This window comes from Aquarana catesbeiana, linkage group LG03 (assembly GCF_042186555.1).
Source record: "Aquarana catesbeiana isolate 2022-GZ linkage group LG03, ASM4218655v1, whole genome shotgun sequence".
Lineage (NCBI taxonomy): Eukaryota > Metazoa > Chordata > Amphibia > Anura > Ranidae > Aquarana > Aquarana catesbeiana.
The window spans coordinates 49795272-49820728 of record NC_133326.1 but is presented as its reverse complement, the minus strand read 5'-3'; the positions used below and the strand labels follow the sequence as shown (position 1 = coordinate 49820728).

Genomic DNA, 25457 nt, shown 5'->3' with positions numbered 1-25457 from the left:
GTAAGATCCCATGGGTCCACACAGATTCTCTTATGGATGCCGGGGGCCAATACAGTCATATGCAAAAGTTTAGGAACCCCTGACAATTTCCATGATTGTCATTTATAAATATTTGGGTGTTTGAATCAGCAATTTCATTTTGATCTATCAAATAACTGAGGTTTATTGGATTAACAGAAAATGAGCAATATGCATCAAAACGAAATTAGACAGGTGCATAAATTTGGGCACCCCAACAGAAAAATCACATCAATATTTAGTAGAGCCTCCTTTAGCAGAAATAACAGCCTCTAGGCGCTTCCTACAGCCTGTAATGAGTGTCTGGATTCTGGATGAATGTATTTTGGACCATTCCTCTCCAGTTCAGTTAGGTTTGATGGTTGCCGAGCATGGACAGCCCGCTTCAAATCACCCCACAGATGTTCAATGATATTCAGGTCTGTGGACTGGGATGGCCATTCCAGAACATTGTACTTGTTCCTCTGCATAAATGCCCGAGTAGACTTTGAGCAGTGTTTTGGTTCGTTGTCTTGTTGAAATATCCAGCCCCAGCGTAACCTCAACTTTGTGACTAATTCCTCAACATTATTCTCAAGAATCTGCTGATATTGAGTGGAATCCATGTGACCTTCAACTTTAACCAGATTCCCAGTACCGGCAATGGCCCCACAGCCCCACAGCATGATGGAACCTCCACCAAATTTTACTGTGGGTAGCAAGTGTTTTTCTTGGAATGCTGTGTTCTTTTGCCTCCATGCATAACGCCCCTTGTTATGACCAAATAATTCAATCTTTGTCTCATCAATCCACAGCACCTTATTCCAAAATGATGCTGGCTTGTCCAAATGTGTGTTTGCATACCTCAAGCAACTCAGTTTGTGGCGTGTGTGCAGAATAGGCTTCTTTCGCATCACTCTCCCATACAGTTCCCTTCTCCCTGTGCAAATTGCACTGAATTGTTGAAGGATGCACTGTGACTGTGTTGATGTTGTAGGTCCATGGAGGTGGTCCGTGGGCTGTTTTTGACCGTTCTCACCATCCTTCGCCTTTGCCTCTCCAATATTTTATGTGGCCTGCCACTTCTGGCCTTAACAAGAACTGTGCCTATGGTCTTCCATTTCCTCACAGTGAACACTGACAGCTTATATCCCTGCGATAACTTTTTGTAGCCTTCCCCTAAACCATAATGTTGAACAATCTTTGTTTTCAGGTCATTTGAGAGTTGTTTTGAGGCCCCCATATTGCCACTCTTCAGAGGAGAGTCAAATAAAACAACAACTTGCAATTGGCCACCTTAAATACCTTTTCTCATGATTGGATGCACCTGTCTATGAAGTTCAAGGCTTAGGCTGGGTTCACACTGGTGCGACACGACAGCCGTCCTACTTTGGATCCGACTTTGCCCTGCGACATGAAGCCGGCATGTGTCCGACTTTCAATGAACGGGGATCCGACTTGGATCCCCGCCAATGCCGGCACTGTGTTTGGTATGAATCTTTAGGGGGGAACTCCGCGCCAAATTTTAAATAAAAAACCGGCATGGGTTCCCCCTCCAAGAGCATACCAGGCCCTTGGGTCTGGTATGGATCTTGAGGGGAACCCCCTACGCCGATAAAAGCGGCGTGGGGGTCCCCCCCAATCCATACCAGACCCTTATCCGAGCAAGCAGCCCGGCCGGACAGGAATGGGGGTGGGGACGAGCGCGCGCCCCCCCCCTCCTGAACCGTACCAGGCCGCATGCCCTCAACATGGGGGGTTGTTGCCTTGGGGGAGGGGGGCGCGCTGCGGCCCCCCCACCCCAAAGCACCTTGTCCCCATGTTGATGAGGACAAGGGCCTCTTCCCGACAACCCTGGCCGTTGGTTGTCGGGGTCTGCGGGCGGGGGGCTTATCGGAATCCGGGAGCCCCCTTTAATAAGGGAGCCCCCAGATCCCGGCCCCCCACCCTATGTGAATGAGTATGGGGTACAGCGTACCCCTACCCATTCACCTAGGAAAAAAGTGTCAATTTAAAAAAAAACACTACACAGATTTTTAAAGCATTTTATTAGACAGCTTCGGGGGTCTTCTTCCGACTTCGGGGGTCTCTCCGGTTCTTCTCCACGCTCTCCGGATCTTCTGCCGGGCTCCTCCGCTCTCTTCTGCTCTTTTGCCGCTCTTTTGCTAAAGCGGAGGAGCCTGGTCTTCAATCTTCTGCCTTCTGCCTTCTGCCCTCTTCTCCTGATGTTGACACGACGCTCTCTGGGGCTAGAATGCTCTCTGTGCGCTCTGCTCTGACTTATATAGGCGGTGACCCCGCCCCCTTATGCCGTCACAGTCCCTGGGCATGCTGGGACTATGACGGCATAAGGGGGCGTGGTCATCGGGTGATGACCACGCCCCCTAAAACGTCACAGTCCCAGCATGCCCAGGGACTGTGATGGCATAAGGGGGCGGGGTCACCGCCTATATAAGTCAGAGCAGAGCGCACGGAGAGCATTCTAGCCCCAGAGAGCGTCGTGTCAACATCAGGAGAAGAGGGCAGAAGGCAGAAGGCAGAAGATTGAAGACCAGGCTCCTCCGCTTTAGCAAAAGAGCGGCAAAAGAGCAGAAGAGAGCGGAGGAGCCCGGCAGAAGATCCGGAGAGCGTGGAGAAGAACCGGAGAGACCCCCGAAGTCGGAAGAAGACCCCCGGAGCTGTCTAATAAAATGCTTTAAAAATCTGTGTAGTGTTTTTTTTTAAATTGACACTTTTTTTCCTAGGTGAATGGGTAGGGGTACGCTGTACCCCATACTCATTCACATAGGGTGGGGGGCCGGGATCTGGGGGCTCCCTTATTAAAGGGGGCTCCCGGATTCCGATAAGCCCCCCGCCCGCAGACCCCGACAACCAACGGCCAGGGTTGTCGGGAAGAGGCCCTTGTCCTCATCAACATGGGGACAAGGTGCTTTGGGGTGGGGGGGCCGCAGCGCGCCCCCCTCCCCCAAGGCAACAACCCCCCATGTTGAGGGCATGCGGCCTGGTACGGTTCAGGAGGGGGGGGGGCGCTCGCTCGTCCCCACCCCCATTCCTGTCCGGCCGGGCTGCTTGCTCGGATAAGGGTCTGGTATGGATTGGGGGGGACCCCCACGCCGCCTTTATCGGCGTAGGGGGTTCCCCTCAAGATCCATACCAGACCCAAGGGCCTGGTATGCTCTTGGAGGGGGAACCCATGCCGGTTTTTTATTTAAAATTTGGCGCGGAGTTCCCCCTCAAGAACATCTGAGCACAAGTCGCGTGCCAAAGTCGGATCATGCAAGACGGCAATCCGACTTTGATCCGACTTCAATGATAGTCAATAGGCTGAAGTAGGATCAAAGTCGGACCAAAGTAGTACAGGGAGCATTTCTAAAGTCGGAACGACTTGTGTCGGACCAGTTAGGACGGCTCCCATAGGGAAACATTAAATTTCACACGTCATGCGACATGAGCTCCCAATGTCGGAGCGTTTGTCGGACCAGTGTGAACCCAGCCTTAATGAGCTCTCCAAACCAATTGTGTGTTCCAATGAATCAGTGCTAAGAAGTTACAGGTATTCAAATCAACAAAATGACAAGGGTGCCCAAATTTATGCACCTGTCTAATTTCGTTTTGATGCATATTGCGCATTTTCTGTTAATCCAATAAACCTCATTTCACTACTGAAATATTACTGTGTCCTTCAGCTATTTGATAGATCAAAATGAAATTGCTGATCCAAACACCCAAATATTTATAAATGACAATCATGGAAATTGTCAGGGGTTCCTAAACTTTTGCATACGACTGTATCTATTTCTTAAAGGTAGGATTAGAGTGGTGGGGGTAAGTCTGGCATCCTTCTATGCCCCTAATGTACAACAGGATTTATTTTTTAGAAATATCCTAGATAAACTTGAGGAGTTCAAGGAAGGCCAGTTGATCTAGGGAGGGGATCTTAATATGCCCTTGATACCTAGGGAGGATACTTCCATAAGTACCTCGTCAGTTCTGCCAGTTTCACAGAAACGGATCACTCGGGCACTTCAAGGAGCAAGATTGGTAGATGTGTGGTGCCTTTTACACTCTGGGGAAAGAGATTATTCTTATTATTCGCCATCGCATAAGTCATAGTCTTGTATTGACTTTTTTTTTATTCCTCGTTGCCAATTGCACTTAGTGGCGAAAGCCACTATTGGAGCAATTACTTGGTCGGACCATACGCCAATTCTCCTGAAGTATAATATGTCAGGGAGCCGAGGCCCTGGCTCTGCGACATGGAGACTTAATGAAAGTCTGTTAAAAGACTCCGCTGTGACGGAAGATGTTCTTAGGGAGGTGACATGCTATTTTCAGGCCAACCATACTCCCGAATGTGCCCCTGGAGTGCTCTGGGAAGCCCATAAAGCAGTGATTCGGGGAGTATTGATAAAACATGGGACTAGGATTAAACAAGAGAGGGAGGCAAAACTAACATCTTTGCTAAGAGATATGCATTGACTAGAATCACTTCATAAACATGCTCCCTCCTCAGATGTGGAATGGGACCTCTTGACCGCTCATAGACAGGTTACTGATCATGTATAAAGCTAAAAGGGCAATACAGACTGGGCGTAAACAACAGTCTGGCAATAAATGTGGCAAAATACTTGCTAGAACCTTGAAGGAACAGCAATCGATGACTTGTGTAAAAGTGATTACAGGGTTGGAAGGGTAAACGCTCACATTACCTAGCCAAATTGCTCAAAGATTTGAAGATTACTATTCTTCCCTTTTATAATTTACAGTCAGACCCCCCCCCCCCCCCGGTACAGTGAGGGATAGACGACTATTTAGCGTCATCTGGAATGCCCGGTCTAACGTCTACAGCACAACATGAATTGGAAGTACCAATTACATTAGAGGAGGTGCAGGAGGCAGTGAATGGGTCGAAAGTGGGTAAAGCACCTGGCCCAGACGGTTTTACAGTCCAATATTACAAACACTTCCTGCCAAACTGGGACCTTATCTTGTGAAGATGTTTAATGGCCTGAGCAACCGGAGTTCCTTTCATATGGTATCACTCAAGGCCCTTATCACAGTAATTCCTAAAGAAGGTAAAGATCCCATGCAAAGTTGAAGCTATAGGCCAGGGATATGCAATTAGCGGACCTCCAACTGTTGCAGAACTACAAGTCCCATGAGGCATAGCAAGACACTGACAGCCACAAGCATGACACCCAGAGGCAGAGGCATGATGGGACTTGGGACTAATTGCATATACCTGCTATAGGCCAATATCCCTTTTAAATGCAGATCTGAAATTTTTCGCTAAAATTCTTGCAACTCGGCTTCAGCGACAACTGCCTTCTCTGATTCATCTGGACCAAGTAGGGTTTGTCCCGACGGGGGGAAGCATGGGACAATACTATTAAGGCACTGAATTGAATACATGTAGCTAATTTATCTAAGATTACATGTGTGTTTCTTCGGACAGATGCAGAGAAGGCTTTTGATCAGGTCAACTGGCAGTTTTTTTTTCAGTCTTGCAACATGTAGGGGTAGGAGACATATAATTCTTCAATGGATTTTAAGCATCTATGCCCTACCAAGTGCCCAGGTAGAGTTTAAGGAGTCTTTTTTCCCTCCTTTAGGATCACCAATGGGACCAGGCAGGGTTGCCCACTATCGCCCCTTCTTTTTGCTCTTTCTTTGCAACCCTTTTCTTTGTAATATTCGATCAAACCCAGACATCCAGGGACTGACAGTTGAAAGAATTCAGGATAAGATTTCGGCTTATGCTGATGATATGCTCTTCTCATTGATTAACCCAATGATATCCCTCCCTAATCTCTATTCTGAAGTTGAGAGATATGGCTCCTTATCGTACTTTAAGATCAACTTATCTAAGTCAGAGGCCATGGGAATCGCAATGCCTAATGTCATGCTGATACTAGTGAAATCCAGCTATAAATTTAAATAAATTGAACAGACGCTATTTGGATGCCAGGAGACAAACGCATACCACACAGCACGGCCCAAAATCTTGAGGTACTAGCCTCTTTGAGCCTTAAGCATGTTCTCCTACGATGCTTATACAGGCTTGGTAACTTTAATATACACACGTTTGTTCATGTCACCAGTACCTGTATTTTCTTAGCTGTTTGTTTGCTGCTATTTTTTCCTGGACATATCCATCTGATTTTGCTTACCAGCAAATTATTTCGTTACTATTTCTGCGATTGATGACACTTTGATCATTGTGCTCCTGAAGAGTATCCCTGCGTGCAACATGTAGAGCGAATAAGCAAATATTCTGTGCCTGGATTCACATTTTGACCCATATGATCTTATATCTTCATCCTTTTTCCATTACTACTATTGGAGCCTCAACCATTGCACCTTTGGATGTACTATTGTAACTCTGTGTCTTGCAAGTGGTGTCAGAATCTGTGTGTGGGTTATACAATATTAGTTTTATGAATTTTATATATATCTATATGTAATAAATTCCCCTTTTTTTTAACTTGGTTCTATAAAATAATAAAAATTATAATTACTTTTATATGGTCTACCCGTGTGCCTTTAACCACTTGACCACCGGGCACTTAAACCTCCTTAATAACCAGACCAATTTTCAGCTTTCAGTGCTCTCACATTTTGAATGGCAATTACTCAGTCATGTACCTATATGAAATTTTTGACCTTTTTTTCACACAAATAGAGCTTTTCTTTTGGTGGTATTTAATCACCGCTGGGTTCTTTATTTTTTGCGCTATAAAAGAAAAAAGACTGAAAATTCTGTAAAAAAAAAATGCATTTTTCTTCGTTTCTGTTATAAAATTTTACAAAATTAGTAATTTTTCTTCATATATTTTGGCCAAAATTTATACCGCTACATATCTTTGGTAAAAATAACCCAAATCGGTGTATATTTTTTGGTCTTTGTGAAAGTTAGAGCCCAAAAGCCATGGTGCCAATATCTGAAAATTAGACGGCCTAATTTCTTGAGACCCTAACATGCCAGAAAAGTACAAATACCCCCCAAATGACCCCTTTTTGGAAAGAAAACATTCCAAGGTGTTTAGTAAGAGGCACGGTGAGTTTTTTTGAAGTTTGTCATTTTTTTCGCACAATTCTTTGCAAAATCAAGTTTTTTGTTTTTTTTTCACAAAATTGTCATATTAGCAGGTTATTTCTCACACACAGCATATGCACACCACAAATTACACCCCAAAACACATTCTGCTATTACTCCCGAGTACGGCGATACCACATGTGTGAGACTTTTACACATCGTGGCCACATACACAAACCCAACATGCACGGAGCACCTTCAGGCGTTCTGGAGCACACAGGCCAATTCTGACATTTCTCTCCTACATGTAGAAATCATCATTTATTTGCTAGAAAATTACATAGAACCCCAAAACATTATATATGTTTTTTTAGCAAAGACCCTAGAGCAGTGATGGCGAACCTTGGCACCCCAGATGTTTTGGAAGTACATTTCCCATGATGCTCATGCACTCTGCAGTGTAGTTGAGCATCATGGGAAATGTAGTTCCAAAACATCTGGGGTGCCAAGGTTCGCCATCACTGCCCTAGAGAATACAATGGCGGCTGTTGCAACTTTTTATCTCTCACGGTATTTGCGCAGCAATTTTTCGAACGCGTTTTAAAAAGAAAAACAAAAAACAAAACAGTAAAGTTAGCCCAATGTTTTTGCGTAATGTGAAAGATGAAGTTATGCCGAGTAAATAGATACCTAACATGTCACCCTTCAAAATTGCACACACTCGTGGAATGGCGCCAAACTTCGCTACTTAAAAATCCCCATATTAGACGATTTAACATTTTTTACTGGTTACATGTTTTGAGTTACAGAGAAGGTCTAGGGCCAAAATTATTGCTCTCGCTCTACCGATCGCAGTGATACCTCACATGTGTGGTTTGAACACCATTTTCATATGTGGGCGGGGCTTACGTATGCGTTCGCTTCTGCATGCGAGCACACGGGGACAGGGGCGCTTTAAAATCTTTTTTTTTTTATTGTTTATTTTACTTTATTATTTTTAGTTTGACGCTTTTTTCCAAAAAAAAAATTTTTTGATCACTTCTATTCCTATTACAAGGAATGTAAACATCCCTTGTAATAGGAATATGGCATGACAGATCCTCTTTACAGTGAGATATGGGGTCAATAAGACCCCACATCTCACCTCTAGGCTGGGAAGCCTGAAATCAAAAAGAAAAAAAAACGACCCTGGCTTTGATCGTAACGGTGAGTCGGTAGAAGCACCTGAGGGCGGCGGGAGGGGGGGGGGGTCCCCTCTCACCTCCAGTAAGAACGATCAAGCAGTGGAACAGCCGCTATGATCATTTCTATGGTGTAGGGAATCGCCGGCTGAAAAAGCTGATATCTGAATGATGCCTGTAGCTGCAGGCATCATTCAGATATCCCCGCACAAATTCAAGGACGTCGTATGATGGCCGGCAGGCGGGAAGTGGTTAAAACGCATTTTTTTTTTTTTAACACAAAGTTGTCTATTTATACAATATTTCTAACACATAGCATGTACATACCAAAAATGACACCCCAAAATAGATTCTCCTAGTCCTCCTGAGTACGGTGATACCACATGTGTGAGACTTCCACAGCCTGGCCACATACAGAGGCCGAGCATGGCTGAGTATGGCTGGGTATCACTGAGTATCGCCGAGTATGGCTGGGTATCGCCGAGTATGGCTGGGTATCGCCGAGTATGGCTGGGTATCGCCGAGTATGGCAGGGTATTACAAAGTATGGCACGGTATTGTAGGGTATTTCAGAGGCAGAGTATGGCAGGGTATGGCAGGGTATGGCAGAGTATGGCAGGGTATTGCAGAATATGGCAGGGTATTGCATAGTATGGCAGGGTATTGCAGAGTATGGCAAGGTATTGCAGGGTATTGCAGAGCATGGCAGGGCATTGCAGAGCATGGCAGGGTATTGCAGGGCATTGCAGAGCATTGCAGAGTAGTGCAGGGTATTGCTGAGTATGGAGGGATGGCTGAGCATGGATGGCTGGATGTGACTGCATTTGTCACAGAGCAGCGCTGTGGGCACTACACATCCAGCCCACAGCACTGCTGCCATCCGATCCCTCCCCCTCTGTACCGATTGGTACACAGAGGGGAGGGAGGAACCGGTGTCATGACATGATGCCGGTTTGTTTACCTGTGATCGCTCCGTCATTTGACGGAGCGATCACATGGTAAACGGCCGCGACCAGCGGCCGTTTACCATGATCCGTGATGCGCCGGGTCCAGGTCACGGATGTTCTTGGGTGCGCGCCCCAGGGGGCGAGCGAGAGCGGGATTCTGAGAGAACGTCATAGTACGCCCTCCCGGGGTTAAGCAACCGCCCTGTAGACGTCATTTGGCTATGGGCTGGTTGTTAAGTGGTTAAAGTCCAATTTTCTAGTCTTTAGTTTCTATATATAAATTTTTAAATGGACTGATCGAGCTCTGAATTATTTAGGCACCCGTATCCCAGCAGACCTCTCGTACACATTCGAGCCTAATTTTCCACTACTTTTACAAAAGGTACAGATCCTCTTGGAGAGGTGGCATAAGGGGTTCCACTCCTGGTTTGGAAGAGGTAATATAGTCAAAATGAATATTTTACCAAAGTTTCTATATTTATTTCAGGCATGACCCATTGCTATTCCTAGGCAATATTTTAAACAGATTGACACACTCCTTACCGGATTTATCTGGGCACAGAAACATCCAAGGATTAGAAGATCCTTGCTGACCCTTCCTAAACAATGCGGTGGGCTGGCAATACCTGATTTGTATAAATATTATCAAGCAGTCCTGTTGAGTCGTATAATTTAGTGTCGAGATGGGAACCTAAAGATTTGGCCAAGTTTGGAGCAAGCACAGAGTAGTGTCCTATTACATAGAGCACCTTGGTGCTTCAAGGAGCTCCCATCTACAGTTAAGACACATCCATCGATAGGTCCTACGATAAGTATGTGTTACGGACTCATCTCCAAAGGGAAACATTCATCATTAGAGTCCCCATTCTTCCCCATTTTGGGGAACCCACAATTTGCGCCAGGATTGCGGAAGGAGACTTTTGGGGTATAACTGGAACAGAGGGTGTATCAGTCTTCCCATTTAGTAATAACAGGATCTTGGCAAATATTGACATCCAGCTCCAACTCTTAGCAATTCGATTTCTGGCGTGCGGCACAATTGAGACATTTTTTTTCATACCCTACCCCTGACTGGCAATTTTGTGTGAACGTTAACTATATTTGAAGAATATTGTAATGGGAGAGGTTTATTTCCCCACACTCTCAAACATGTATGAATTATTGATTAGGCCCTCAAAAATCTTCCAACTGCCATTCCTATCTAAGTGGGAATTAGATTTGGGCATTACTTTTTCGGATGAACAGTGTACCAATATAATACATAACATAGTCGAATCCTCAATTTGTACGAGGATGCAGGAAACAAATTATAGGATTGTCTCTCAATGGTACTGAACACCGGTTCTTCTTCCAAGATATTTTCCAGATACTTCTGATAGCTGCTAGCGATGTCGAGAGGAGCATGGGACGCTATTACATATCTTCTGGTCCTGCTCCTGAATTGAGGGTTTTTGGAGGGAGGTTCGGAGAATTACCCAGAAATTTTGGGAAGATGAGATCCCTGAATATCTGGCCTTCTTCCTATTACATGATTCCAAAATTTCATTCAAGAGGTATAAGGAATCTATAGTATGTCATCTTCTGAATGCGGCCAAAGTATGTATCCCCCTTACCTGGAAGCAAACACAACCTCCATCAGTGGGACTTTGGCTTAAGAAGGTGGAGGAATTGAACCGAATGGAAGACTTGATATGGACAGCCAGACAGAAAAGAGAGACCTATTTGAAAACATGGTCTGTATGGAACCTCTTCATTAATTCAGAAGAGGGAGGGATTCTCATAGATGAGGGTCCCACCAGTTGAGAATGGAGACATTGGATGCTGTAAATTTGATTGGCTTAGAGGAGTATTACATCCTTGTTGGCTGGTGCGGGGGGAGAGAGGGGGGAGATATATTGGGTGGGGGGGGGTTCCCTTTTTTCCTATTTGTTTGTTTGTTTGTCCTGTCATTGTCTTGTTTTATGTTGGTTGGGTTGGTTGAAATGGAAGGGAAGAGAGGGGTAGATATCTTGCCACTATACGGGGGTTCCCCAGGCAATGGGATATTTTGAGGTTTTTTTTGGGATAAGGTTGAGTTTTCAAGTTCATGACCAAGGGGAGATGAATATTTTGAGAAAGAGGTGGTTTATTATGCTTATGAACAAAATGAACTCAAAGTGGAGTTCCAATTAAAAAAATAAATAAATTAAAAGTCAGCAGCTACAAATACTGCAGCTGCTGACTTTTAATAATCGGACACTTACCTGTCCCAGGGTCCAGCAATGTGGGGGAACAAAGCCCTGCTCGTCTCCCCCTCCTCTCTGCGGCGCCGGCATTGCCACTGTGGGCGCCTGGCTGTGGCTTCACAGCCGGGCATGCACTGCGCATGCGCGAGCCGCGCTGCACGCTGTGACTGGCCGGGCAATCCGATTGCCGAGAGGGAGGGGTGATCTTCCTTCCGGCGCCACGGGTGAGCCAGGAGGAAGTGGGAGCTGGAACCCTCTAAAAAGGAGGGTTTCCTCTCCCCCCCCCCCCCCCCCCCAAAAAAAATGACATGCCAAATGTGACATGTCAGGGGTCACCTTCCCTTAAAGCGGAAGTTCCATTTCTGGGTGGAACTCCACTTTAAGTTTTGAAATGTATTTATTATCCTGTTGTTGGGGCTATGGTTACCATGTCATTTTGATGATTTTTGGAAGATGACTTGAGATTCTCTTTCTGAAATAGAATAAAAATTCAAAAAATAAAAAAATAAATAAACCTGTCACTAACCTTGGCGGCTCAAACTAATTGTTTTTAATGCAATTAACCCCGGTATGAAGATTAATTTAGGGCATCCCCTTCCACATTTCAGTATTCTGTCTGTACACTGCCTCGGTCTGAAATGGCACTTTTTATTGCCAGGAAAATGTATATTACTGCAAATCACAGCTTTCTTTTAATGCCATATGATTTATTAAAATACATATGTTTAATCATAATTTTTTTTTCTTTTGCAGATGAATTCAGAAAATCTAAGAGAGGATGGCAACAAGCACTTTAAATCTGGGGACTATGAAGCAGCAATTTTGTGTTATACAAAAGCAATCAAAATATCTACCGACACGCAGGATAAAGCAGTACTACACCGAAACCGAGCCGCCTGCTACCTGAAATTGGTGAGTTCAGAAAACTGGGGATTTTTGAATGCATCTTTTATTCATATACTTTTTCTCCAATACGTGTTTTTAAAAAATTTTTTTTTACTTGTTGCTAGCACATGCACGATATTGTCAAAAGTATTAGAACGCCAGCTTTTCCACGCGCATGAACATCAATGGCATCCCAGTCTTAGTCCGTAGGGTTCAATATTGAGTTGGCCCACCCTTTGCAGCTATACCAGCTTCAACTCTTCTGGAAAGGCTGTCCACAAGGTTTAGGAGTGTGTCTATAGGAAAGTTTGACCATTCTTCCAGAAGCACATTTGTGAGGTTGGACGAGAAGCCCTTGTTGCCAGCCTTGCCAGAAGAGTTGAAGCTGTTATAGCTGTAAAGGGTGAGCCAACTCAATATTGAACCCTACGGACTAAGACTGGGATGCCATTAATGTTCATGTGCCTGTAAAGGCAGGTGTCACAATACTTTTGACAACATAGTGTATATGCAGTGACACAGAAGCAGATCTTCTTCTGAGGCCCTGCATATATGCAATCAGAGTTTGTGCTGGAACCATACTCCAAAGTGTTTTATTAGTTTTACTTGGGCAGTGTATTCACCTCCATCAACTGTAAGAATGTCTGTCAATCAAAAGAGAAGAGGGCAGGGTTGGCGTGCCACAATAGGTGAGGCTCTCCACCACCATCCTCAATTGCAATGCCTGTCAATCAGCAAAGAGGAGATACAGGGCTGGTGTGGCACTGCTGCAGTAGGTGTAGCCCCTCACCTCCATTCACAAAGGCAACGCTAAGCAAGAGAAGGGCACTGTGGCCCAAAACTGACTACTTGAAAAACAAGTATGCCCTGTAAGGGTATGCAGTGATCCTAGGGACGCAAATTGACCATACTAGCATGTATCTGCTTCTATGCTTAATGTGGTCAGTTTGAATCAGGAGCCAAAGGGAACTGACAGGATCACAAGGTATTTAGCAGCAATGTAAAAAATATAAACGTTACAGGCTACATTTACTAAGATATGATTAACCAATTATATTCGTCAATTCCTAATTTGTGTGGTAACACTTTAAATTGAACCTGTGCTTTTGCCTGGCAGGTCAGTTGACTATTATTATTCACCTTCCCTTTGCTCCCCTTTGCATTACTTAGCCATCAAAGAGAAATAACCACCAGTTCCAGGGTGAAGAGAATGCTGCTGCTTGGTGATTGACTGCTCAGGCTGCCAGGAAGAGATCCCTGAACCCTGTGTAAGCTCAAAGTCATGACTTTGAGCTTACTCAGGGCTTCCTCTTTTGTCTGTGAACAGCAATTTATCTAGTCATCTTCCAGGACAGCACACCTGAGAAATGAGAGGCTCCTCACTACAGGAAACAAAATCAATTGACAGCTGTTTTAAGTCCCCACCCTTCCCCTTGATCCTCAGTTTTTTGATTGTGTTTCTCGCTACACAGCGAAACTTTGTTTTTTTTTTTCTTCTAACCAGATGACCGAGTGTCGGATGGTAACCCTGTGAGGCAGGTATAGGCAGGCCTGGGGCTGAAATATATCCTGCAGGCTCTGGCCTTCTCACAGGTGGCCCAGAAACTGTATCAGCGATTCGGTCACTGGGGTGTGAATCTGCCAATGTTATACACCGCTCAACACCTCTGCCTCTCAGGTACCTTCTGTCTTCCTCCCTAAGTGGAGGACGACGGTGCGACCACGGGAAGGGGAAGCGCTGGAGGAGACGTCAACCAGCGTGGCGGCTGAAGAGAGAGCCCAAAGAGGCACCAGTGTACTACGGTGGACAAGTGGTGCAGAGGAGCGAGTGTCTGCCTAAACCACTTCAGATGCGAAAGAGGAAGGTAAGGCATTGCTGCCCCCCCCCCCCGTGTATATATACTGACTGGTGCAGTGCAGAGCACAGCCTAACCTTGCAGCTCCCTATGAGGGACAGCAGTTGGGGGGGCACTTTGGCAGCTATCCTCCTTTTGTGTGGACCATAAGGATGGAAAAGTGAGCCCAGTGGCTGTGGCAAAGGGGGAAGACGACAACGGTGAGTACTTCCCTTTGTCTTGGGAATTTAGCTGCAAAATCCCTATCCCTAATACCCACCAGATGGTTTCCGGGCATTTGAGATGATCTCCCCTGGGGTCTGGATACAAATAGCCCAGAAGCTTCTGCTAAAACCACCAGCCACAGCTCCCTCTTACATCAGAGACGCTGTGGTTATCGCAACAGTAGGTTGCCAGCCTCATTAACCGGTAGTTAATAATTGCTTATTTAAGGCCTGCAGGTAGCCATTTACCTCCAAGCTAATTTGGTGACCATCTCTTCTACTCTTCTAGAGGCTGTCTTAATTGGTCTCCAGGGCTGGGCTCATAAAGTCTTTAGATGCTGGAAGGGTTTGTTTAGCACCACCTGTGTATGAGCTGGCTACGTTTGCTCAGATTCAGGGAGCGGAGGTAAGGTAGGACAACAGCTACTATAGTAGAGGGGTGTTCAACCACTTTAGACTTTGATTTTAGAATTTGTTCCTTCACTGGTGGTGAAGGGTTAGTATCTACAGCCCAGGCTATGCCTAAAAAATAATTTGCATTGTTGGGGTTAATTCTGCTTAGACCTGGACAATCAGTGAGAATCTCGCAGCCCCGGGAGACACTCAAATCAACACACACACAGTAGAGTTGTTTCAATGAATGCTCAAATTTAATGGCAGGTGAGCAGAGTTTTATACAGGATATGGGCAAAGAATATTGCACAAAGAAAAGGAGGGAGGGAGGGAGGGAGGGAGGGAGGGAGGACACAGTTCATCACATGAGGCATAATTCCTATATAAACATGTAGCATCTCAGACATAGTTTTAAACTAGTATTATAGCTGAAGTTTTGACTTTGTCTTAAGACATAATTTCAAAACCAGTTCTTACCAGACCTTATCTATCCTGTGGTCATTGTGACAAAGGGGACCCTAAAATAAAGATATTCCTCTGTCAGCTATTTTAAAGTTTTATTCATGTTAACTCTCACCCTTCATGCCCCTGTTTGGTTATTTCATAAAGGGATACACCATGACTCCTTCTTGGCTGTACACCAGTAGAGCTCAGTAGTGAAGATTTGTCTTTGCTGGGATGTTTTGTGGCACAGCAGAAATACACATTGAGATTTGTGACATCTCTGCTCATAATGGGTATATTGCTGTACATCAGAAATGTACTACACTGAGGATTGTTTGGTGTTCTTTATATACTAAATTTACTGCTTTATTTGGCTACAGTTCAGAGAAATACAACAGTGAAGGTGTTCTGTACTTTCTGGTTTTGTGCCGCATGACAGAAATGCACATCATTGAGTCTTGTGACATCTCTGCTCATAATTGTTATACTGCTGCACATCAGAGATACAGAAGATTGAGGTCTGTCTGTGTTTTTTTTGTGTCCTGTATTACTGCCTTACTGGTTGCATATCAGAAAGGCAGTGGTGAAGATTGATTGTCCTGGTTTGTTGGGCTACACAGCAGAAATACACATTGAACCTGGGCCAGGGGTAGTACATATACTGCCTTTGGTATTCGGTGCGGCACCGCAAAGATGCGTCATGCCGATTCAGACAGTGCTATTAACGGCAATGGCTGCCGATTTTAGGCATGCGATTTGACATGTTGAGTCAAATGCCAAATCACTTTGATATGGAACTAGGCTTAGGGTTGTGCTATCTCTGTTCAGAATTGTTATATTGCTGCACATCAGACATATACAAAATTGAAGATTGCCTGTGTCTTTTATGTCCTACATTTACTGCCTTATTGGCTGCATATCAGAAAGGACACAGCAGTGAAGGTTGCTAGTCCTTTTCTGATTTGTTTTTGCTGCTCAGCAGGGAGACATATTGAGGGTGGTGGCATCTCTGCTCAGTATTGTTATATTGCTACACATCAGACATACACAAAGATTGAAGAATGTTTGTGTCCTGTATGTCCTATATTTACTGCCATATTGTCTGCATATCAGAAAGACACAGCAGTGAGGGGTGTTTTTTTTTATTTTGTTTCTCATTGTTCTACCTTGCTGCTTCTTAGGGATGCACAGCAGGGGGTTGTTGGCTGCACTCCTCCAGGGAGACACAACATTGGGGACCCCTCGCTTGTTCGACCTGAAAATTGCATGTTTTTCCCTGCGACCTGTGTAATCTTGAGGCCTGTGGATCAAGAGAGCGGGGACTGCTTGCAGGCGCTGCAACCTGGAGTCGGACAGACACAAATGGTACCCATTGGAAGCCATGGTGTATGACTTCTCATGCGTCTTGCAGTCCCAGGTTTCAGATTGGGTCACACGTGTGTGGGGGCCTTAAGCTTATCTGTCCCTTCTGGGTGAGGTTTTGCTACACAGCAGGAATACATATCATGGAGTTATTGCCTTATTTTGCGGTACACCAGAAAGATTGCAGCTGTGAAGGCTGCCTGTTTTTTTTTCTGTTTTTATGTTGCTGCACAGCAGAAATACTCAATTTTGAAGCTTATTTGGTGTTTTTGGTTTCATATTGTCTTACCTTACTGCACTTCAGAAAAACACAATGCTGCAGGTTGCTTGTGTCCTTTCTCAGTGTTGGTTCTATCTGACTGCACTACAGAACTGCATAACAGAAAAGATTTTCTTGTGTTCCATATTATTTTACCCTGTGGCACAGCAGAAATGCACAACATGGAAGTTGGTGTTTTTTTCCATGTTCATATTGATCTTTTAACTGTATTTGGTGGTTTGTCAGAAATACGCAACATAGAAGGTTGGGTCTTTCTGTCTTGTATTTATTGCCTTATTTTTCTGTACATCAGTAAAACACCACAGTAAAGGGGTTCCTGTCCTTTCTGTATTTATATCAGTTATGACCTAGCTAGCTGCACTTCAGAAATACGCAGCATTTAGAGTTTGCTTGTGTCTTAATGTTTTTACATCTAGGCCGCACATCAGAAAACCAAACTGTGAAGACTGTTTGTCTACATTGAAGTTCAGATTTGGGTTTGGGTCTCTTCCCATATTTGATATGTCAGCTTAGTTTTAGTTTTTACGTATCGGAAGACTAGGAACATTAAGAATCTGGTAGCACTCAGTAAATACAAATGCCAACAAAGTTCCAAAGCAACATTTCCCTGTCTCATTCCCCTAATTGGGATGTACCAGTGCCGCAAAACATTATGCCTCACATGCAGTCATGTTCATCATGGTCAAAAGGAATTCACCAACAAAGGTCAGACATACCAGATCAGCAACTTTTACAACTGTTCCACAGAGTTCGATATTTATTGCTTGACTTGTCCATGTGGGTTATATTACGTAGGCCGAACTATAGGTACTTTGAGAAAGAGGTTTGGGGAGCACCGCCGCCTCGTAGAGGCAGGAGATGACCATCACAGTGTTCCCCTCCATTTTCTCCAAAAACACGATCATTCTTCATCTGGCCTTAAAGTTTGGATCATTGAGTCCATCCCCGGTATGTTCCCACTGGCAGAGAGTTTTAAACGTCTCTGCCAGAGGGAAACGTACTGGATATACATTTTGGACTCTCTGGCCCCTGGAGGTCTCAACGAGGAGATAGAGACGAGTAGCCTTATTTGACCGCTCTCCTAGTCCTCCATGTCTTATTGATTGTTGGATCCCCTCAACACACCCGTTTTGCCATTTTCTTGTTTTGTTTCAGGTATTCTTGAATCACCACAATGTATGTTCTTTCCTATTGTAAAGCTGCAGTGGTCGTTATCATTTTTCATTTGAGTACTACTTCAAAGCTCAGCCAGTATACATTTTCCTTTATTCTTATAAGAAAATACACATGTGTGTTTATACATCAAAGCGCATATATATTACGCATATATATGTCCCATTTTAATTCACATTCTAAAATTATGATCTGGAAATTATGTACCAGTCACGCTTTGATTTCATAACCAATGAAAACTTGCATTTTCATCAGTATTATTTCCAATATTATAACAATTTTTTTCACAATATTACCACTAGAATTATCTTTATCTATATTCATTGTTATTTTTATTTTTACACACCCATTTTCAGTTTTCATTTTCCATTTTTATAGTTACTTTCATTTTCATTTTTATGTTTATTTAATTTAATTTTATTTCCCATTTTATTTGTATATTTTTATTTTCATATCTATTTTTATTATTTTTTATTTTTATATATACATTTATATATTTTTCTATTATTCAATTTTATTTTTATTTTATTTTATTTTATTCAATCTACTTTAATATTTATATATCTATCTATTTCAATATAGTTATTTTCATTTTTCCAATCATTTATTACTTTTTTCACTATCATTATTATTTTTTCAATAATAATATATTATTTATATCATTCCATTATACATTGCTATTTTTATTTTCATTTTTCCTCTTTTGTTTTTCGTTTTTCTATTTTATTTCCTCATTCTTCCCATTCAAATTATATCAGTCATCCACATTCCCTATTCTTCATCATTTCCGTTTTCATCACCTATTTCTCTTTATTCTCATTCTTATGCCCCGTACACACGGTCGGACTTTGTTCGGACATTCCGACAACAAAATCCTAGGATTTTTTCCGACGGATGTTGGCTCAAACTTGTCTTGCATACACACGGTCACACAAAGTTGTCGGAAAATCTGATCATTCTGAACGCGGTGACGTAAAACACGTACGTCGGGACTATAAACGGGGCAGTGGCCAATAGCTTTCATCTCTTTATTTATTCTGAGCATGCGTGGCACTTTATCCGTCGGATTTGTGTACACACGATCGGAATTTCCGACAACGGATTTTGTTGTCGGAAAATTTTATATCCTGCTCTCAAACTTTGTGTGTCGGAAAATCCTTTGGAAAATGTGCGATGGAGCCTACACACGGTAGGAATTTCCGACAACAAGTTTCTATCACACATTTTCCGTCGGAAAATCCGACCGTGTGTACGGGGCATTATAGTTTTTCTAGTTTCATCTATATTAGTATTCTGATTATCATGTAACCTCAGTTGCACATTTCATTTACATTTTTATTTCTTCTTACAGACCATATTAACAGAAATACATATACTGCATTCTTCAATAAACCCTTCTTCTCACATACACATATAGCGCTGTTTCATTAGATTTGTCACAGCAGAGACACAAACAGCACTCCACCTACTTCTATATCAGACACGTCAGCATTCAACTTGCATTACATAGTTTTGTGCCTGAGTCTGACAGATGGTTTTCTCCTCCAATCAATACCCCTCATAGACTATATAAGTTTTGACCAATCACAGGTCACGCTAGGCCTGAGGAAGGAGCGTAGCTCCGCAAACGCGTCACCTATCTGCCTATCCCTGCACGGACCCGGAAGTGACCTCGTTCCCCTGATCACAAGCAGTGCGTTCCAGCGGCAGGATATACCGATCATCCAGCAGCGCAGCCTGTCGTGTGAAGCAGAACGCCACTACACGATGTGACTGGACACTACTCCCGGGACACCTGGCACCACCTATTTACTACCCACATGCCTGTTTACATGTACCCTTGTGAGTACCCATTTTAAAGATGTATTAAATTCGTTTTTAAATACTGCACTTAGAGTGGCGCCCTTGTTGTTCTTTTTCTTCAGCTTAGTTTTCAGACCTTCTTTTCTGTGGAGGGGCCAGGAGTTGGCTGCAGACGTCACATGTCAGAAAGCCTCAGCCCCTTACATTCAGGGATGCCAGAACCATTTCCTAGGGTTGAAGCCCAGTAGGATTACAGCACACTGGAGGAAGGCGATAAAAAATCACCCTGTTTAGTAAGAACTTGGGAAGTTCTGTTCAGAGGAGTATTATGGCCTAAAGATGAAGTATAAAAACGTATCACCTGACCTGTATACCCAACCGAATAGGTCACGGCTCGGTACATGGCCTTCATGTCACCCTCCTAGCAGAACTAGATGTAGCAATATGAGTGTTCTACTCCTGCTATGGACTTAATCTCCTGAAGTAGGCATTCAGGTATAAGGAAGGCCATAGATTGGGCATGCCTTAACCCAGAGATCAAGCTTCTGTTAATCTATTACCCTTATGTAGGCTTCCCTTTAGTCTTCGCTGACGTAAAGATAAAAATGAACAAAAAAGGTTTTCTGCCAGGGACCCCCTTTTTGCAGCTTTATTTCCCTAAACAGGGTAGTGTTAAGACTGGCCCTCTTATTGATCAATGTAGTGTCCTTGTCTTACAAGACAGGTCTTTGATTAATCTTTTTAGTAGTTCTAAGTAGCACCTACAGGCACAAAAGGCCATGGTTGTTAGATGTGTGAGACAGGCAACATTGCTAACCTACAAGTTTGACATGTTTTCTTATGCCCTGTACACACGACCGGTTTTGCAGTTGGAATAAACTCTGAAAGTTTTTCCGACGGAATTCCGCTCAAGCTGTCTTGCATACACACGTTCACACCAAATTCTGACCCTCAAGAACGCAGTGACATACAGCATGTATGACGGGACAACACGTACAACGTCTCGTACTTGCTTCAGAGCATGCGTCATTTTTGGTACGTTGGAACAGCATACAGACGAGCGGTTTCCCGATAGGAATTTGTTCCGACAGAAAAGTATAGAAAACATGTTCTCTATCTAAGTCCGTCTGAATTTTCGACGTAATAAGTCCGATGGGGCATACACAGGGTCGGAATACACAATGAAAAGCTGACTTTTCTGTTGGAAATTCCGCTCGTGTGTACGCAGCATGATTCCATCTTTAAGAGCCCATTCCACCTAGATCCTGCATCCGAAGCGAAGAAGGCAGGGACATCGGAGCAGACTTGCAGATCAGCCGCATGATCCAGCTAAGATACCTTCATCAAGCATATGGAGTGGGCCAAGAGGGTCTTGCAGGCAGTGGTCCCACCCTAAGGTAGGCCTGAGGTATTTGCTTACCCTCTCAGATGTGCCGTCCTGGAAGATGACTAGAGAAAAGTACCAGTTACACTTATCGGTAACTAGCTTTCTAGGAGATCTTCCAGGACGACAGACCTACTTCCCGCCCGTTGGAGGAGGGAAAATTGTAGAACACTAGAAGGCGAGTGCCTATGAGGAATGATTTACCTTGTGAACCAGGTTCAGGAGTTACGTCTCTACAAACTGAGGATCAAGGGGAAGGGCGGTGCCTTAAAACAGCTGTCAATTGATTGTGTTTCCTGTAGGTAGGAGCCTCTAATCTCTCAGGTGTGCCGTCCTGGAAGATATCCTAGAAAGCTAGTTACCGGTAAGTGTAACTGGTACTTTTTCAAGTCTTGCCACAGATTCTCAAATGGATTTAGGTCTGGACTTTGACTGGGCCAGTCTAAAACATAGATATGCTTTGATCAAAACCATTCCATTGTAGCTCTGGCTGTATGTTTGGGGTCGTTGTCCTGTTGGAAGGTGAACCTCCACCCCAGTCTCAAGTCTTTTGCAGACTCTAACAAGTTTTCTTCTAAGGTTGCCCTGTATTTGGCTCCATCCATCTTCCCATCAACTCTGACCAGCTTCCCTGCCCATGCTAAAGATAAGCATCCTCACAACATGATGCTGCCACCACCATGTTTCATGGTGATGTGCAGTGTTCGTTTTCCGCCACACATAGCGTTTTGCTAAATGTTGGTCTCATCTGACCAGAGCACCCTCTTCCACATGTTTGCTATGTCCCCCACATGGCTTCTTGCAAACTGCAAACAGGACTTCTTATGGCCTTCTTTCCACTCTTTCATAAAGGCCAGATTTGTGGCGTGCACAACTAATAGTTCTCCTGTGGACAGATTCTCCCACCTGAGCTGTGGATCTGTGCAGCTCCTCCAGAGTTGGGCCTCTTGGCTACTTTTCTGATTAATGCTCTCCTTGCCCGGCCTGTCAGTTTAGGTGGAGGGCCATGTCTTGGTAGGTTTGCAGTTGTGCCATACTCTTTCCATTTTCGGATGATGGCTTTAACAGTGCTCCGTGAGATGTTCAAAGCTTGGGATATTTTTTTTAACCTAATCCTGCTTTAAACATCTCCACAACTTTATCCCTGACCTGTCTGATGTGTTCTTTGGCCTTTATTATGCTGTTTGTTCACTAAGGTTCTCTAGTAAACCTCTGAGGGCTTCACAGAACAGCTGTATTTATACTGAGATTAAATTACAGACAGGTGGACTCTATTTACTAATTAGGTGACTTCTGAAGGCAATTGGTTCCACTAGATTTTAGTTAGGGGTATCAGAGTAAAGGGGGCTGAATACAAATGCCCACCACATTTTTCAGATATTTATTTGTAAAACAATTTGAAAACCATTTATCGTTTTCCATCCACTTCAGAATTATGTGCAACTTTGTGTTGGTCTATCACATAAAATGCCAATAAAATACTTTTACGTTTTTGGTTGTAACATGACAAAATGTGGAAAATTTTAAAGGGTAGGAATACTTTTTCAAGGCACTATAGGTCATCATTTAATTAAAATGTTATCTTTTGCAGGAAAACTACACAAAAGCAGAAGAAGATTCATCAAAAGGTAAATGGGTTTCTGCTCCCTTAATTGGAACTATTAGTACTTTAGAGTAAGGATGAGCTCCGGCGTGTTCGCACACTCCGCGTGCCGAGCCCGTCAGGAAGTCAGCTCGGCGCTGCACTGAGCTAATCTCTGCAGCCGCTCATCGGGAAAATGTCTCACTGCCTGTGATTAGCGCAGCGCCGTGCTGACTTCCTGGCGGGCTCGGCACGCGGAATGTGCGAACACGCCGGAGCTCATCCTTACTTTAGAGTAAGATGAACCTTTGTTCTCAAGGGCAATACTTACTATAGATGTGAAAGCTCGTGATCAATGTATCTGAGGTGTGAGTTGGAGCATACCTTTAAATAATTAGTATGGTATGGCCAGGGACAGATTACCACTACAGAATTCTGTAGGCAACCAAACTTTTTGGCCAGCTAAGAAGACCTCTTTTACACAGAACATTTTACACAAAAAACAGCGCCTCCTTGTCTCTATTGTCTATAACCCTGGTGCCCAACCTGTGGTCAAGGCCCTGCACTTTTTGTGCAGACCTCAGGGTCCCTGTAAACACTAATCTGTGTTTCCCTATCGCCCTGTTATTGTATTGTTTTGTAGCAGGCTTATGTAATGTGTCTCCAGTCCACTTTCTCCTGAAGCCTGTCACCAGTCTCCAAAATCCCTATAGCATGTTCACAGTCTCTGACAGTTTGTTGCAGCATGTCCACAGTCTCTGATCATCTCTTGTATTATGTCCGCAGTCTTTGACCATCTCCTGTACCATGCCTATAGACTTTGACTATATCCTGTCGTGTCTCTGATATTGAATATTATATGCGGCCCTTTACTGATGTCAAGGGGCCGCACTTGAGGCCCCTCATATCAAGAAAGTTGATCCCCCACTTGTCTATGGGCCCAAGCCTACAGTTCCTAGTCATAAATCTGGCACTCAACATGACTGCTAAATATACTGTAGACTCTATTTTTATTTTCCTATATTACTTCTATTGTGATAAATATAATTACCGGTAGGATAGCTATTCATGGTGTCCAGATTTTGTATTAGTTGTCAGGGGTGCTCTTGTGCTGTAGAAACAGATCACACAGAGTAATAACATTCTTTATGGCTGTTATTTTTCTATAGCTATAGAGGTGGATGGCGGTGATGTGAAAGCTCTATTCAGGCGCAGTCAGGCTTTGGAGAAACTGGGACGAATAGACCAAGCGATACTTGATCTTCGCAGGTGTTTGACGCTGGAACCTAAAAATAAAGTATTTCTGGAGGCTGTGAGAAATCTGGGAGTCCAGGCACAAGAAAAGGTATGTCTGGGAAACATTAATTCAGTGTGTATGAAATCTGTGTAAACAAGAACTTAAAGTACATGTACCCAGCAAAGCATTAACTAAGGTTAGATTATTACAGGATTAAAGCTAGCCATAGATGGCTAGAATCTTGGCCGGTTCAACAGGAATCGGCTGAGTTTTCGAAACCATGTATGGGCCGGCTAAACGTACCTAAGTTGATTGATCAACTTGGGTACAACCTGCCTGCCGGATTTTACATGAGATTATTGCAAGTGGCTGTTATAGCCACTAACACAATAACATTAATCACTGTCTTCAACATTCTCCCCCCACCCCAGCTGGGAGAACACAGTGGCTCAGCAGGAGGGATTCCCCTGTCAACACTGTGTTAATTTTTCCATGGTTGCAGGAAATAAATTCACTCCATCTATGGCCAGTTAATGCACATTTTGTTTGTAGATGACTCTGACATCAATAATAAAGCCAAATGTGTGTAGGGTTTATTGTATAATGTGGTTTTATATTTTCCTTGCATGCATAATACATCCTTATGAAATGAAATGAAATAAATTATATCCTAGCCGGATTATTTTCTAAAGAAAATGTGGGCAGATACTTCAAACACAGGCACTTGTTTCATTGTTCTGCCTCAACTGCAGGAAACAGCATAGTGACTCAAAATAACCAGCTTTCAACTGATCACAGCGGTTCAGACTACGAGACAACCGCTGACTGGTTGCTGTGGGTTACAGCATTACAAGGTATGCTCTTAAAGCAGACCTAAACTCAAAATAGTGATGATTTGCTGTTTTTTAATAGTGCATGTTCCCATCGCACACATTCCTGTGGGCTCTCAAATACCGGGTGCTGCAGCTACTACCAGCTGGATACTGGAACATGCACGACACATTATTTGTCAGCATACCACGAATCTTCTGGATAAGCTTGACATTTTTTTATTGAAGAGAGATCACATCACGAACAAAAAGGTGCAAAGTTCGAAAGTCGCACAGGACTCCTCCATCAGGCATGCACTTTTTTGTTTGTGATGTGACCCTTCTTCAATAAATAAATGTTAGAACTTATTCTGAAGATCAATGGTGTGCTGGCAAATATTTACACCGTGTCTTGCTGTCTTATAAGGAACATCTAGAAATGTAAATTGTGCCTAAGGCTGGCCATAGACTGTTTCGAAATCTTTGCCGGTTCAGCAGGAAGCGGCTGAGATCCGAACTGTGTATGTGCAAGCTGAATGTACCAAGTTGATCGATCAACTTGGGTACAACCAGCCTGCCATATTTACTTGCGATTATCGCTATCGGCTTCGGTAGCTGCTAGCAATAATCACAGTCTTCTCCCAGCAGTGAGAGACGGTG

General features: G+C 43.7%; 1 protein-coding gene across 1 annotated transcript in view; it reads left to right on the top strand.

Moving 5' to 3' along the window:
- The window catches only part of UNC45A (unc-45 myosin chaperone A), a 71589-nt gene that overhangs the window by 13053 nt on the left and 33079 nt on the right, over nucleotides 1-25457 (top strand). The window contains exons 2-4 of the mRNA XM_073618507.1: nucleotides 12140-12298; nucleotides 22761-22797; nucleotides 23921-24096. Coding sequence (XP_073474608.1) covers nucleotides 12140-12298; nucleotides 22761-22797; nucleotides 23921-24096 — 372 coding nt within the window. The remainder of the gene's footprint in view (nucleotides 1-12139; nucleotides 12299-22760; nucleotides 22798-23920; nucleotides 24097-25457) is intronic.